The 14,671-nt window shown below is 38.7% G+C and overlaps 1 protein-coding gene across 3 annotated transcripts in view; it reads left to right on the top strand.

The window, feature by feature from the left end:
• Window positions 1–14,671, top strand: part of phactr3b (phosphatase and actin regulator 3b) — an 88,801-nt gene that overhangs the window by 31,263 nt on the left and 42,867 nt on the right. For 2 of the 3 annotated variants that reach the window (XM_067431627.1, XM_067431628.1), the window contains exons 2-4: window positions 8,707–8,868; window positions 11,129–11,203; window positions 12,804–12,953. In XM_067431627.1, the coding sequence (XP_067287728.1) occupies window positions 8,707–8,868; window positions 11,129–11,203; window positions 12,804–12,953 (387 nt within the window). Of the gene's footprint in view, window positions 1–1,325; window positions 1,604–8,706; window positions 8,869–11,128; window positions 11,204–12,803; window positions 12,954–14,671 lie in introns of those variants that run through there. The other variant, XM_067431629.1, reaches the window with a different exon arrangement.

Below are 14,671 nucleotides of genomic sequence, written 5' to 3' on the forward strand. Positions count from 1 at the left end.
ACTTTATCTATAATAAAGCAACAGGCTAAGAAATTACATCCACCTTATGTTTTGTCAGTACTGTAACCTTGAACTATAGCAAGCCAGAAAAGCGAAAACGACTTATCATCGAGCGTCTAATATCATTCATTAATATTCTTACTTCAGAAACATTTTCAAATATTACTAGACTACTGCATTATTTGTAAAAAGCATACAAACTATTGTAATGGGTTGGTGAGATGTGTGGGAGACTGAAGCCTTAAAGGGGTCCTAAAGTGCCCATTTTTACAAGATGTAAAATAAGTCTCTGATATACCCAGAGTGTGTGTGTAAAGTTTTAGCTCAAAATATGCCACAGATCATTTTTTTATGCCATGGTAAAATTGTCACGTTTTGAGGGTGAGCAAAAATGCACTGTTTTGTGTGTCCCTTTAAATGCAAATGAGCTGCTTCTCCGGCCCCCTTTATAGAAGAGGGCGGAGCTTCAAGAGCTTGTGTTAGCAGCTCCGATTACCTCACGCAGACACACACTGAAAATGTCCGGACTCGGACAATGATTTAGAGACTCAGGACGTTTCTGAAAGGTAAGTTGATGAATTTATGAGCTAACTATCTTCAAGTCATTGATTAGCATATTCTGTCATGGTAATCTATAAATCACTCATGTGGGAACTGTTGTAAGATGAGCCAGAGAATATCTGATGCATAAAGATAGAACAGGTATAGTTTAGTTTAATTACGGAAATAACCTAATGTTATCATCTTGCTTTTATGACATGCAACTGCATTTGTGTTACATATAGTGTATTGTGAAAAGATGGATGTGACAGTTTGAGCGACTCCTTAATGTGATCCACTACAACAACTCTTCCTCTTCTCAAAATGGCCTTTTGTTATGTTCCTGGGGGCAGGTTTTAAATGTAAATTTTAGGGTAAGTGATGTCCTCAACCTGGGAAGAAGGCGTTGTAATCTGCTCCACGTTTAAAAAGGCGATTTCTGTAAAAGAAAATATCTCCCTTTGCGTTGAACTGTGAGCGTTGTTACTTTGCAGATGTTGTTTATGCTCAAACAGCAACATTACACACTAGTTAAAGTTAGAAAAGTAAAATCATAATCAACCACCCTTTTATTTAGGACAACCCTGCTTTCATGGGCCAGGCTGCTATCGAATAACTTCCTATTGATTTACTTTCTCCCAGTCTAATAAGAGTAGAAATCTTGTGCAGATGTTAAGAAACAGTCAAGCATGCAGCTACAGAGAGAGAGAGAGAGAGAGAGAGAGAGAGAGAGAGAGAGATAGTCTTGATATGTGTTTACACATGATACATTAATTCTTAGCATCCCATGATAGATTTTTCAAAACAATTTCTAGAAATTATAAATAGAGGGATGCCTGCCGTGGGTTCCGCGTCGCTAGCCTCTGATTGGCTCTCGTGGGTTTCTAGGCGCTCTGCGTGGCAACAGCCTCCCCGTCCGCCCAGCAACCCCCGTTAGTGATGCTGCGCCTCTAAGGGGCCGCGCTGCAGCAACCGGAGGAGTAACCATGGCAACGGCGCTCTGACCCTGGCTCGTGCTTCAGCTGCAGAAACTAAAAGGCTTGACCTGGATTCTGCACCGCTGGTATAGTAAGACACGAACAGCTGACCTGCTTTACACCGTCTGGGTTCGGTCTGACAGCACAGAGAAATACAAGCTGCATTGGATCCTCTGCTCTCTACAGAAACGTTTCACGCGATAGCAATACTGCTGAGCTGTTATGTAACTGCATTACATTAATATGCAGTTTGTTGTGCATAATACGCAGCACAGCGTCGATCTTTTGGCTTTCTTAGACTGGATAATTGTAGACAAGCACAAATGCTTTGCATATGGATATTTTAACAGGTGAGAGTGGAGTCTGCAGTCGACAGAATCAGTGTTTTGTACAGCGAGTTCAGCTGGAGGGCGATGTGGTCCCTTCCGCCATTAATATTACAGTGATGCTCCATCCACATACTGTGAGAATATTTAACCGCTCCAGCTAAAAACTACATCGCATTTTTTATACTAATTTGATGCATTTCAATGTTTAGAACTTCTATGTTACTAGAACAAGTCCATCCTTAGCATATGAGAAAATAATAAATTCAATAAATGCAATTTTATTTGGTCAACAGCAATTCTTTGCTATTCAATTAAACTTTATTTGTATAGCACTTTCACAATAAATATCGCTCCAAAGCAGCTTTACAGGAAATGGTGGTTTGAGTGTTACAAACCTTCGCCAGATTGTTGTCGAATGAATCCATCCTCAGTGCTGTATTTGAGTAACTGTAATTAGTTACTGTACTTGCCTATTATGCCCCTTTTTACAAATGTAATATAAGTCTCAGGAGAATAAGTATATGTACTCTTCACTCCAGTACATTTGTGATGAGTAATGCATTATTTTGCATGGCAACTTTTTCTACAGAATATTATTTCTGCTACAAAAGAAGTGATATCCCATTTTACAGGGCATTAAAGCTACTTTATCTTGTGCAATTTGCATTTACTCACCCAAACTTGACAACAAAGGCTACTTTACATGAATATGAATGCAGGTATTTGTGAATCGCAGTGTCTTATATCTGAATCGAGGACATGGCTGAAGCCGCTGAAGAGGCAAAACTGTTGAGTGCGAGTAGGCCGTGACTATTTAATTTGACTTAAAGGGTGAGTAGGTAAGAATTGGTTAAAAAACTTTTTTTTCAAAATTTGTTTAAATGTTCTTTATATATCAATACATAATTAAAATGTAACTACTCTAAAAAAGAAAGTATAAAATTTGAGTGTCTGTAGACGTCTCACGACTGTTTTAAAGACAGCTCATTATTTCCATTCGCTCCACCTTCTCCCTTCTGGGCTCTTTCCAAAGCCACGCCCCCAAAACACATGAACGCGCCTCACCGACCAATCAGCTGTAAGACGCATTATTGACCTGAGGAGTGGTGTGCATGTAGTCACATCATGTCAGAATCACATGTAATAAAACATCTAACTTTATCAGTATGAATATAAACAAATAAGATGTCTTTTAGTACTCACTATCCAGCTAGAATAACGGTACTATAGTTTAAAATATATTTTTGTTTAATTCGGTAACGAGCTAGTTATATTTATAAGGCAAAGCTAAAAACGGGTAGCATTGATTTTTTTTTTTCCAATAACATCAGTTATACTGTGATGAAGATGAATTTCGTGTAAGATTCATAACATATACTGTGTTTTGCATGTAAGAGTTTCCATGATGAAAGCATTGTTGATTAGCAGCAGCTAAAGCTAACTTAGCTCTAAAAACAGTTCCTGGATGCGGTGTACTAGCTTTTACACATGCATTTTGTTATCTAAGGTTAAATTTTGTGAAATTCAACACAACAGCGATCAACTTAACTAAGCATATTGAGTATTTATCATCTCTACTAATGGCTAAGTGTATAATATTGTAACTTTATGCTAAGTAATGTTATGCTATATTAGGCAGCTTCGTGTGCTAGTGCTACATGCTTCATGAAAACAGAAACCAAAAAAATGTATAATCAAAATGAAAGATGACCTGTCCAGCAGAAATACAGCCAGCAATCAGTCGTTTTTCAGCCCCTTTAGGTCCCTCAGTTCTCCATCGTTGGAAAGCCACGCCCATATTTACTCACGTTTGATTTATTTGTTTATCCAAAGACTTTGTGTGCATTGCCTTTACATGTAGGCCTACTGTCTTCCTTTTTCCCCGCTGACTACAAAACCGTGCACCGTGCATTTTGAATGCTATTGCTCTTCCTAGGGGTGGCGCATGTGTGGGCGGATCCTGTAGCAAAAGCGGTGGTTGCCATGGTAGCGAGAGAGAGTGACAGTCGCCCAAACCAATCATTTGTTTCGTCCCGAACAAAAATAATGAGCGGTGTTTATTGCAGATTCAAAAGTCTAGAGTCACTTGATTTTTATACTCTCTTTTTCAGACTACTTACATTTTAATTATGTATTGCCAGATAAAGAAATTCAGTCATTAATTCCTCACCCTAATGTCATTCGACATCCGTCAGACCTTCGTTCATCTTCAGAACACAATTGAAGATATTTGTGTTGAAATCCGATGGCTCAGAAAGGCCTTCATTGACACCAATGTCATTTCCTCTCTTAAGACCCATAAAGGCACTAAAGACGTCGTTACAAAGCCCATCTCACTACAGCGGCTCTACAGTCATTTTATGAAGACACGAGAATAGTTTTAGTGTGCAAAAAATAAATAAATATCGATTTATATAGTGATGGCCGATTTCAAAACAAAGTTTCCTGAAGCTTTGGAGCTTTATGAATCAGCATATCGATTCATAATTCACGGATATTAATACACTGATTCGTTAAGCTCCAAAGCTTTAGGAAGCAGTGTTTTGAAATCGGTCATCACTATATACGGTAAGTCGTTATTTAGGTTTTTTTGCGCAAAAAAAACTATTATCTTGTCTTCATAAAATGATTGTAGAGCCGCTGTAGTGAGATGGGCTTTGTAACGACGTCTTTAGTGCCTTTATGGGTCTTAAGAGAGGAAATGACATTGGTGTCAATGAAGGCCTTTCTGAGCCATCGGATTTAAACACAAATATATTCATCTGTGTGTGAAGATAAACGGAGGTCTGACGGGGAATAAATGAATGACAGAATTTTTATTTTTGGGTGATCTAACCCTTTAACATAATTTTATTTATCTGTTATATTGAAGAGTAGATTCTTTCTGAAGGACATTGGTTACTTTGATTCCCTTTTTAAGCACTTGTGAGACTTGAGTGTCTGTAGATATTTGTCGCGTCGACCTTGATGTAGTACACAAAATAGTTCGTAGTCACTACCCAGCAAGCAATTTTGCATTTAAAAGACGTCTAATAGCCGTCCACACAGCCCTGTTCAACACAGCCCTTACATCTAGGCTAAAACCAGGAAAAATATGGGCTGTCACTGAAAATAGCCGTCTAACTATAGCTCAAGAATAGCCTAGTCATCTAGAACATGAACATGTCAAAGAGATGAAACCAAACGCCTTGTAATCACTGTTGACTTTGCTTACATGATGGAATATCATGCATCTCGCAGGTTATTTTGGCAAAAACTACATGTAACTAAATTCAAGGTTATTTTAGCCAGAATTGAGTAACTCATAGCCAGACTATATCGGGTCTATAGTTAACAGAGCTATTTCTTGCTGGGTAAGTCTTTAGTGTTGAATCTATCCAGTTTAAGGAAGCACTTATGCATAAGACGGCAACCTGCCTTAACATAACCACACATTTATCATTATTAAGAAATGTTGAACACATCAAAGTTTTATAGGGGAAGTATTTCAGATTAGTTATATAAATGTTTATTATAATGTATGATTTTACATCCATCACTATTCCTTCTGATATAAACAGGTGTTGTTGTTGTTGTTGCTTTTTCACTTTCGTGCGGTTGAGGTGTGACAATCGGAAGAAACGGACAGAGATAGAAGCTCTCAGCGCTGCCCACGGTTCATCTGCACTCTTCCTGAGGTGTCAACTCTCCGTCTCAGCCAGACTGTGTAGGCAGAGACTGCTTCTATTCCTGCTCCAGCGCAGGGCTTGAGTCTCTCTGCAGAGGCATGTCGCTCAACCATTATGCTGGACACACAGCTCTTACTCAAAGGCTGTTGTAGACGCAGCCAAGAGTCAAGCCAGCTGTTTGATGGGGTTTGGGACAGATTGATGTCTGATAGATTGATGTATTCACTCGGCCGTCAGTGAACCAAGCAGCAGTTTGTGTCTTGAGTGGCAGGAGTTGATATGAAGCTGACTTGATTTCCTTGGGGAATACAGCATTGTCTTATAAAGTGTCCATATTAAGCTTTAATGTTTAATAGAGCTGTTTGTGAATGTAAAAGGTTAGCAATGTTTCAAAGATCAAAGTTAAATTGAGTTTTTGTCTCCTACGAGTTGTCAGTAATTCCAGTCTCACTTCCTGCTGTAGGTTTGTAACTGATTTGCATAATGCCAGTCTCTGGTCTTGATTGGCTGAACGGCGTCTCTTTGCCCCTCGAGCGCTGTAGTTGTGTCTGAGACTGGAAGAGTTTGGTTGGTGTTGTTCATGTGGAGAAGACGCTGTTTTCTGCTGCCAAAGCAAATCCACTTTGATGAGATTGAGACGGTAAAACCCACGCCATCGTTACTGTTCGTATCACTGTGTGTCAAGAGCTGAGATTCAGATATGATAATGAGCGTTTGGGTTCTGACACGGTCGACCAATCACAACAGACTGGGCCATCTGACCAATCAGAGCAGAGCAGGCTCTCAGAAAGGCGGGGTTTAGAGAGAAAGAATCCTTGATCGAACCGTTTCAGACACTGAGAGAAAAGAGCTGATGCTGCAGTGGATATTAGGAGAAAATAGGGGTTTTGACCTTGGATGCATGTAAACCTGTTGTTGGAGACGTCAAAACAACATTAGAAACCTTTAAAATAGCATAATAAGGGCACTTTAAAATAGTCAGTTGTTTGTGTGGTGGTGTCTGCACAGACCATGTGAGACCGATATAGAGCAGTGCTCTGTGTCTCAGAACAGGATTCAACTGCATACCATGTAAAAAAATTAATACTTATTTTTGTAGGACCAACAGGGGCTCTTTTCAAACAGAAGTTTAAGTCATTATTCACTAAATTAGCCACATCTTAATCTTTCCATGTGACTGTAGTAAGCACCAATGGAATTTGGCATAATTAGCGCTAAACCTGGTTCAATGTGTGTACGTACAGCAAGTCTGAAATGTGCAAAAACAAATTAGAGAGGGCAAGATTTTCTGAGAATAAAAATGTCAGTCTCTTCCTCATGCAGTGCTGTTTTACATCTTGTATGTTGAATTACTTCTGTGGTGTTTTTTTTGTCTTGTTTTTAGGCTCATCAGTATTCATCTAAATTCATTTTAATTCATTGTGTACGGGACATGTGAATGTCTTTTATTCCACAAGTTTTGACGCGTATCTTATTTTCTTGTATTCACAACTCAAAGTCCATTATTCCTTTATCATGATTTATTCTTCCAAGTCAATAAAGAATCACATTTCTTGAATACAGCATAATCCTCTTGTGCAGTGATGTCTTCTCAACAACTTATTTGTTGAGATCCTATACTTGTAAGCCAATGTATGCTATATTGATTACTTTACGGTCAAAAACTTTGCGTTCTCCCACTGCAATAACAAAATTATTGAATGTGCCTCAATATCCGGCTTGCGTGCTCTACAGAGAAAAAATGACGTCGCTGAACATGCGCAGAACGAACAAATATAAACCAAATAACTAATTAACAAAAACAATTATTGTACGAAATATACATAGTAAAACATCTAAAAATAGAAATTCTGAAATATTGAAATATGGCTCTTACACATTGAAAAAGAGCAGCATAAACATTGAAAAAAATATATTTTTGTGCTTTTTGGAAGGAAGCACATCATTATGGTTTCGAACAACTTTTCAAATGTCATATTAAGCCAATAATTTTTTGGTCACTTTGTCATGTGTTGTCATCTTTTAAATTAAAACTAATGTTTTGCGTCAGGGGAGATGATCCACATGCTGTTCCACCTTGGTAATGCTCACCCATCTGACACACACATTCACTCCCCATGGATTATCATTGGCTCTTTCGCAGCTGTTATTAACATCCGTCTCAGGTGGTCTGATGTCATTGGTTGACACTAAATACTGGAGTAAACGGGGTCCAACATATTTTTGTGATGCAGTCAGTATGCTATTGACATGCACCCAAATAATTGGTTTCTAATCAGATTGAAAGGCTGCCATGTAAACACCTGAATTATTTGCTTTTGACAATGTGTCAGATTTCTATTTAGATATGTGAATCAAGTCTGACAAAATGACAATTATACTCGCCGTAGCTCTGATGATATTGCTGAAGCTTTCTCCGGTTTTGAATGCAACGACTGGCCAAGTTCATTTAATGCACATGTGAACAAATATGTGTATCGGGTTGCAATAACTCATGTTAACAGAACATTTAGAATCAGAAATAGGACTGGATGTATTGTATTCTGACTAAAACATACCTGATGGCTGCTGGAGATAAAGAGTTAGTTCATCCAAAAATTAAAATTAGCCCATTAATTGGGAGTGACCTCTGACCCGACATATTGAGGAATGCGAAAGTGCTCAGGATAGAGCAAAACAAAACACCGGTGTAAGAGAAGAGGAGCCAGTGATTATAGATTATAAAGCTATAAATATGGACATTTTTCATACAAAAGCACATGGCTTTGCTTCAGAAGGCCTTTATTAACCCCCTGGAGTCGTATGGCTTACTTTCATGATGGATGATTCACTTTTTTGGGCTTCCAAATCTCAGGTACCATTCACTGCCATTATAAAGCTTGGAAGAGCCAATATATTATTTAATATAACTCAGATTGTGTTTGGCTGAAAGAAGAATGTCATATACACCTAGGATGGCTTGAGGGGCAGTAAATGACGGGATCGTTTTCATTCTTGGCTGAACTTTACCTTTAAATGCTTAATTTAATGTTGAAGCAGTGTCTTTGTGGTGTGCTGTTGATCACAGAAACACATTTTTAACTTGCGTTCACAGAAATACAGCTGCATAAAAATGCATTATCTTGCTTTTACAAACCGAGAGATTAGTTTCTGATGGAAACGTCATTTCTTCTTGTCTGTTTTGTGCCATAGATGTGATGGATCAGCACAGAACACTTCATTCTGGTTGTCTAGTGTCCGGGGTCCGAACTCCACCTATCCGCCGCAACAGTAAGCTGGCCAGCCTGGGCCGCATCTTCAAGCCCTGGAAGTGGAGGAAAAAGAAAAATGAAAAACTGAGACAGGGATCTACAGGTGAGTTAAGAAACAGAAATATAAATGTTGAATAATAACCTATAAACATCACATGGGTAATTATTTCCCCATCAAATAAACATCATTGCTGTCATGCCATTTCCTTATACTAATATGAATGGAAATCATCAAATGTAATATTCCCAGTTCTGGATTCTGACTGGTTAATGTGTGCTAAATTTAAGCAAAATCACTCAAGTAACAGTGTGATTCATTTAAATATCAAAAGGAGTAGCTGTGACATTGTGCCTACAGCTGAATCACAGCTCGACAGCACAATTGTTAGTGTGAAAGTTGTTTTATACAGTAGCTCAATAAACAAGAAGTTAATTTAGAGTAACAGACATTTTAGACACAATGGGCCCTATCATACACCCGGCACAGGTATTCTTGGCTAGTTTCAGCTCAACGCAGTTCTCATTTTCACATCCAGCTCCGCGTTATTTAAATATCAAATGCACCCGCACCCATCTGTTCCCCCATGGGCGTCTGGTCTGAAAACCAGGTATGTTCTGGAGCATTGTTGCTATTTTGAGGAACTGAAAAGTATTTATTGTGTTATTTAATGGGTGTGTTAGTAATATGCGCCTGTAGGCAGGAACCAGTGGCGATTTCTTTAAGACTGCAAGGGAAGCTTGACTTCCCTTATAATGTCACAAAATTAATGGTCAAATATGTACTATTGTATTAACATTTTATTGACTAAAAATGCGTTAGAAAACGTTCATCTCAAAGACGAGTTTGTTCAGAATCAGTTACATATAGCAGGTCGGCGTCCATTGACTTCAGTGGGGCTGCTTTGAACGTTTTTTTTTCAGCGCTTCGAAACTAGACGGTCATTGGATAAACGCTGCGATTATGTCCCGCCTACGGACGCTCAGCGTCTCTGGGGGTGAATGGGGAGTGGGCTGGCCCGGACTCCGAGCTTCTGCGTGATGATTGGAGGATCTGCATCTCCTTTTGACTGACAGCGATTCTGTACTATAAGGAATCACTGAAGCTATTCGCGGATTTCTCAAGTTCAGTCGAAATAAAAACTGCTGCAACCTATTTCTTTGATATTTGCTTTGCAAAATTGCTTGATTTTCATCATACATTTCACACAATTATACACCACATTCCTTGTTTCAGTTTTACAGAGTTTAATATTTTTTTTAGATCGTTCATTCATTCACAGGGTCACAGACCATTTTCTTGAAAAGGAACGTAGAGCAGAATTTACTTTTAAATAAATAGACAATTTTATGATGTAGGCCGAAAATGGGCTTCCCCTCTCTGACAGACCAGTAGCCGCCACTGGCAGGAACACAACATGCGTACACTCTACTTATTACACACACAAGGACGTGCAGAAACACAAACATTTTTAATATTAAAAATAAAAGGGTTCCTCTCTAAAAAGCGTTCAGTCTTTCCGCTCTCGCAAATTCCTCCAAGTAAATAGCGAATCCACTATGACACGAATGCATGCAACTAGCTTTTAAAGGGAAAGGGAGATGAGACTGATCTGTTTATTGCACGTTACGCAAAAAATACACCCATGACTTATTAAGAGACAAGGGACAACCCTTTTGGACCATGCATCTGGCACACAGATAATAGTTCTGTTGTTAAAATAGCAAAAGTGGATTCAGACATTCCCTAAGTGCACCTGCGCCGTGAGCTTAAGACCATGAGCTCAGATCGGTAAAATAGGGCCCAAGGACTCACTCACGAGGACATCAATCGATGTAACTTACAGAAATCCTCACTGAAAAACCCTCACAAGCTGACAAAGCGAAGGGATAGAAACTGAAAAGATGAAAAGATGTTTGCTTGTTTAGTCAAAAATGTTTTCTTTATTTAATCGATATTATGGCACAAATTTGACATAAACTTACTGATCCTAATTCATTAATTTAATAAAATATATTTTTTAATTAAATTCTGTGTAATATTTTATGATGTTTTATAAAGCCTTTCTGACTCTAAGGCCACAATTTAAATGCTCCTAATTTTCAAACTTGTTTTATATATAGAAATTTGGAGTGGGGATTTAAATTAGTTTAAGTAAATATTTACATTGATGTTTATACAAAAGTATTATATATGTATATATGAATAATTTGGGAATTGTGTTAATTAATTTTGAACGCTCTAACTTTTATAAATGATTATTAGCATCTCTCCAACAGCTTTAGAGATTGATTTACAGAGGGAAGTGTTGTTGTGTTTGTGTTCAGTGAGATCTATATTTAACTCTCTCTGATGGCATCTGCAGCGCTGGAGAGAAAAGTGCCCAGCAGGCAGAATCGTGAGGATCTCGTCAGGAAGGGTCTGGCAGAGGCTGGCATGGGTGAGAAACTGCCACATCACTGACTCTCTTCACTGCACCAACACTGCCAAACGCTCCCTGCCGAGCACATGTACACGCATAAAGGCTTCAACATACTCCGCAAGAACACAGAAAAAAGTTCTCGCTCCCAGGGCTGAGAGAGCAAAATGACGTCAGTTTGTTCTCTCAGCCCTGGTTTGGGAGTTCTCGCAGCTTGTTCTCGAGCAGAACTTTTTTCTTGCGGGTGTCCGAGAACTATTCTGTGATTGGTCAGACATTTAAAGTGGGCGTGGTTAATGCGGAGAAACGCAGATATTCGGCTCCTGCTTTTCTCGTGAAGTATGAATGTACTGGCCAATACGAACTTTGTTCTTGTTCTTGCCAACTCGAGAAAACGAACAAATTTCTTAGTTCTTGCAGAGTATGTTCCAAGCTTAACTGTAGTTCAGACAGGTCCACCTGATTCAAAAACACCATAGACAAACTTTTAGTTAACTTTTCATTGTGTATTTTGCATAAATTTACATTTGGTGATATTGCTCTGTTCTAAATTCCCCATCCTTTCCATGAGCTCCATGCAAAGTCAAGACAGGGAACAGCAGCATCTGGGGACAACCTCCCAAGGCATCGTAAATCCCCCATTTAGAACAGAGCATGCATCAATGACACAATCGACATTGATTAAGTTAAACACAGTTAAGGAGGAGGTGGGTTAGAAAGCAGGAAGCAGGCAGACTGAACTAAAGCTACACTTAAAGGGTTAGTTCACCCAAAAATTAAATTTATGGCATTATTTACTCACCCTAATGTTGCTCCACACCCGTAAGACCTCCATTCATCTTCAGACACAGTTTAAGATATTTTAGATTTAGTCCGAGAGCGTATGCAAGTGTATGCACACTATACTGTCCATGTCCAGAAAGGGAATAAAAACATCATCACAGTAGTCCATATGAGACATCAGTGGGTTAATTAGAATCTCTTTAAGGATCGAAAATACATTTTGGTCCAAAAATAACAAAAACTACGACTTTATTCAGCATTGTCTTCTCTTCCTTGTTTGTGTTCAGTCTTCAAATAACGTTTCTAATGGTTATGAATCAGCGTATTGATTCATGATTCGGATCGCCAATGTCACATGATTTCAGCAGTGATTTCATCAATATGATGATTCATAACCGTTTTAATCTTTATTTGAGGATTAAAAACAAACATTATCATTGGAGGAACAGAAAAGCTCTCGGACTAAATATAAAATATCTTAAACTGTGTTCTGAAGATGAACGGAGGTCTTATGGGTGTGGAACGACATTAGGGTGAGTCATTAATGACATCAATAAAATGTTTTGGGTGAACTAACCCTTTAAGTAAGACAGTAAGTAAGTAAGCCCTGTTTGAGAGTTGCTAGTTGAGTGCATGGGAATCGGATCAGCTGATATGGGCGGGGTTGTTATGTTTCCAATCAGCTGATAGCGGAGCTTGACTACAGGCCTGCCTGAACTAACGCGGATGCTTGATCGAGATCATCACCTCGTACTGTTTGACCACCAGGAGAGTTTTGAGGCTTTTATGAGAAAGTGATGACAGCCGTTAAGACTGGCCCTTTTCTCCATGCTTACAGAGTCTGGCCTGGCCTGCGGTGGGACTGCAGACGAGCCCGGAAGCCCCACGCTGGAGGATTCGGACGCAGAGGAGCGAGAGGATGAGCCCATGGCGCCGCTGGCCAGCAACTCCGAGGATCTTGGATCGGATGAGGACAATCTGTCTACAGGTCAGGACTCGTGAGCACTGCAGAAAAATGCTTTTCTTACTTAGTATTTTTGTCTTGTTTCTAAACATCTAAAAATTCTTACATTAAGAAACATTTACTTGACAAGCAAAAGTAATCTTGTTTTCTGGGAAAAATTACTCAAAATTAAGAGAGTTGTTGCTTAAAGTAAGCAAAATTATCTGCCAGTAGGGTAAATAAAATAATGTTAAAATAAGATTATTTTGCTTACCCCACTAGCAGATTATTTTGCTTATTTAAAGCCAAAAACTCTCTTAATGTAGAGTAATTTTTTCTCAAAACAAGACAATTATTTTCACTTGTCTAGTAAATGTTTCTTAAAGTAAGCATATTTAGATATTTAGACTAGAAACAAGACAAAAATACTTTTTTGCAGTGAATGATTCGTCTTTTGCGAAACTGATGACAACAGAGTGAATGTTGAACTACAACCAATGCTATTTACATTATCAATAAAAATTCCTGGCTTTATTCTTCCATTAGTCCAATAGAAAAAAATGCCCATGTAATTCCCAGCTAACAGGGAGAACTTTAGCTGATGCTCTGACAAGATTTTCTCAAAGTTATGAACAGTAACATTAACGTGCCCCTACACTCTAAAAACTGCTGGGTTAAAAACAACCCAAGTTGGTTTGAAAATGGACAAACCCAGAAATTGGGTTGTTCGAACCCATTGAATGGACCCATTCAAACAACCCAATTTCTGGGTTTGTCCATTTTCAAAGCAAATTGGGTTGTTTTTAACCCAGCAGTTTTTAGAGTGTATTATGCGATTTTTAAAGGCTCATGATCTAGTCTCCTAAAAAAGGTTTACATGCATCAAAGGTCAAAAAACACTTTAAAGGAAGTGTAAGATTGTGGCCAAAACTGGTACTGCAATCTCTATCCCCTCCCCCTGATTCGAGGTTGCCAGATTGGCTACAGGATCAGCAGGAACATTTGTAGATCTGCAGCTGTGGTATCTAGAGCAGATCTGGCAACCCGGATGCCCAAAGACTACTGACTTTGTGATTGGTCGATAGGTGGAGGGCAGAGCTTCAGGCCAAAACACAACATGACAACATAAATATCAGTTGAGTGCTGCAACAACCACTTTTAAATGACAATATTCTGGCCGGACTACTGTTGTCAGTAATAAAAGTATTTTAAATTAACATGATTTATTAATGTCTAGTGACATATCAGGGCCCTGTAGATCATTCCGTGAGCTACTCTGCTCTGATTGGTCAGACGGCCCAGTCTGCTGTGATTGATCTAACGCTTACAGCATGTGTCAGAAACAAACGGCCATAACCATAAACTTCCTAAAGCCTAGAGATTGTACACGGTAAAGACAGTAATGATGACGATGAGTTTACCATATCAAACATCAGAAGAACTAATTATTCAACCTGAACCTCCAATGCTAGGACGACTTGAGCAGGACGTTTCAAACAGCGGGATTCAAATTACAAACGACTGGTTAAGGTAGTTCAGAGTCGATTCTTATTTTTGGGAGACAATAACTTTATTTATCATGTACTTTCAGCTTTACATCTTTGCAGAACGTTTACATTCCCAGACAGGTTTATTACACACGATATGAAAGATGATATCGGAAAAAAACATAACAGGGGCACTTTAATAGAACATTTGTTCAAAATGATCTGGCCTTTAATAGATGTTACTCCTTGTTTCCGAACATTCAGAGAACATTATGA

The sequence above is a fragment of the Pseudorasbora parva genome, chromosome 22, assembly GCF_024679245.1.
Source record: "Pseudorasbora parva isolate DD20220531a chromosome 22, ASM2467924v1, whole genome shotgun sequence".
Classification (NCBI taxonomy): Eukaryota; Metazoa; Chordata; class Actinopteri; order Cypriniformes; family Gobionidae; genus Pseudorasbora; species Pseudorasbora parva.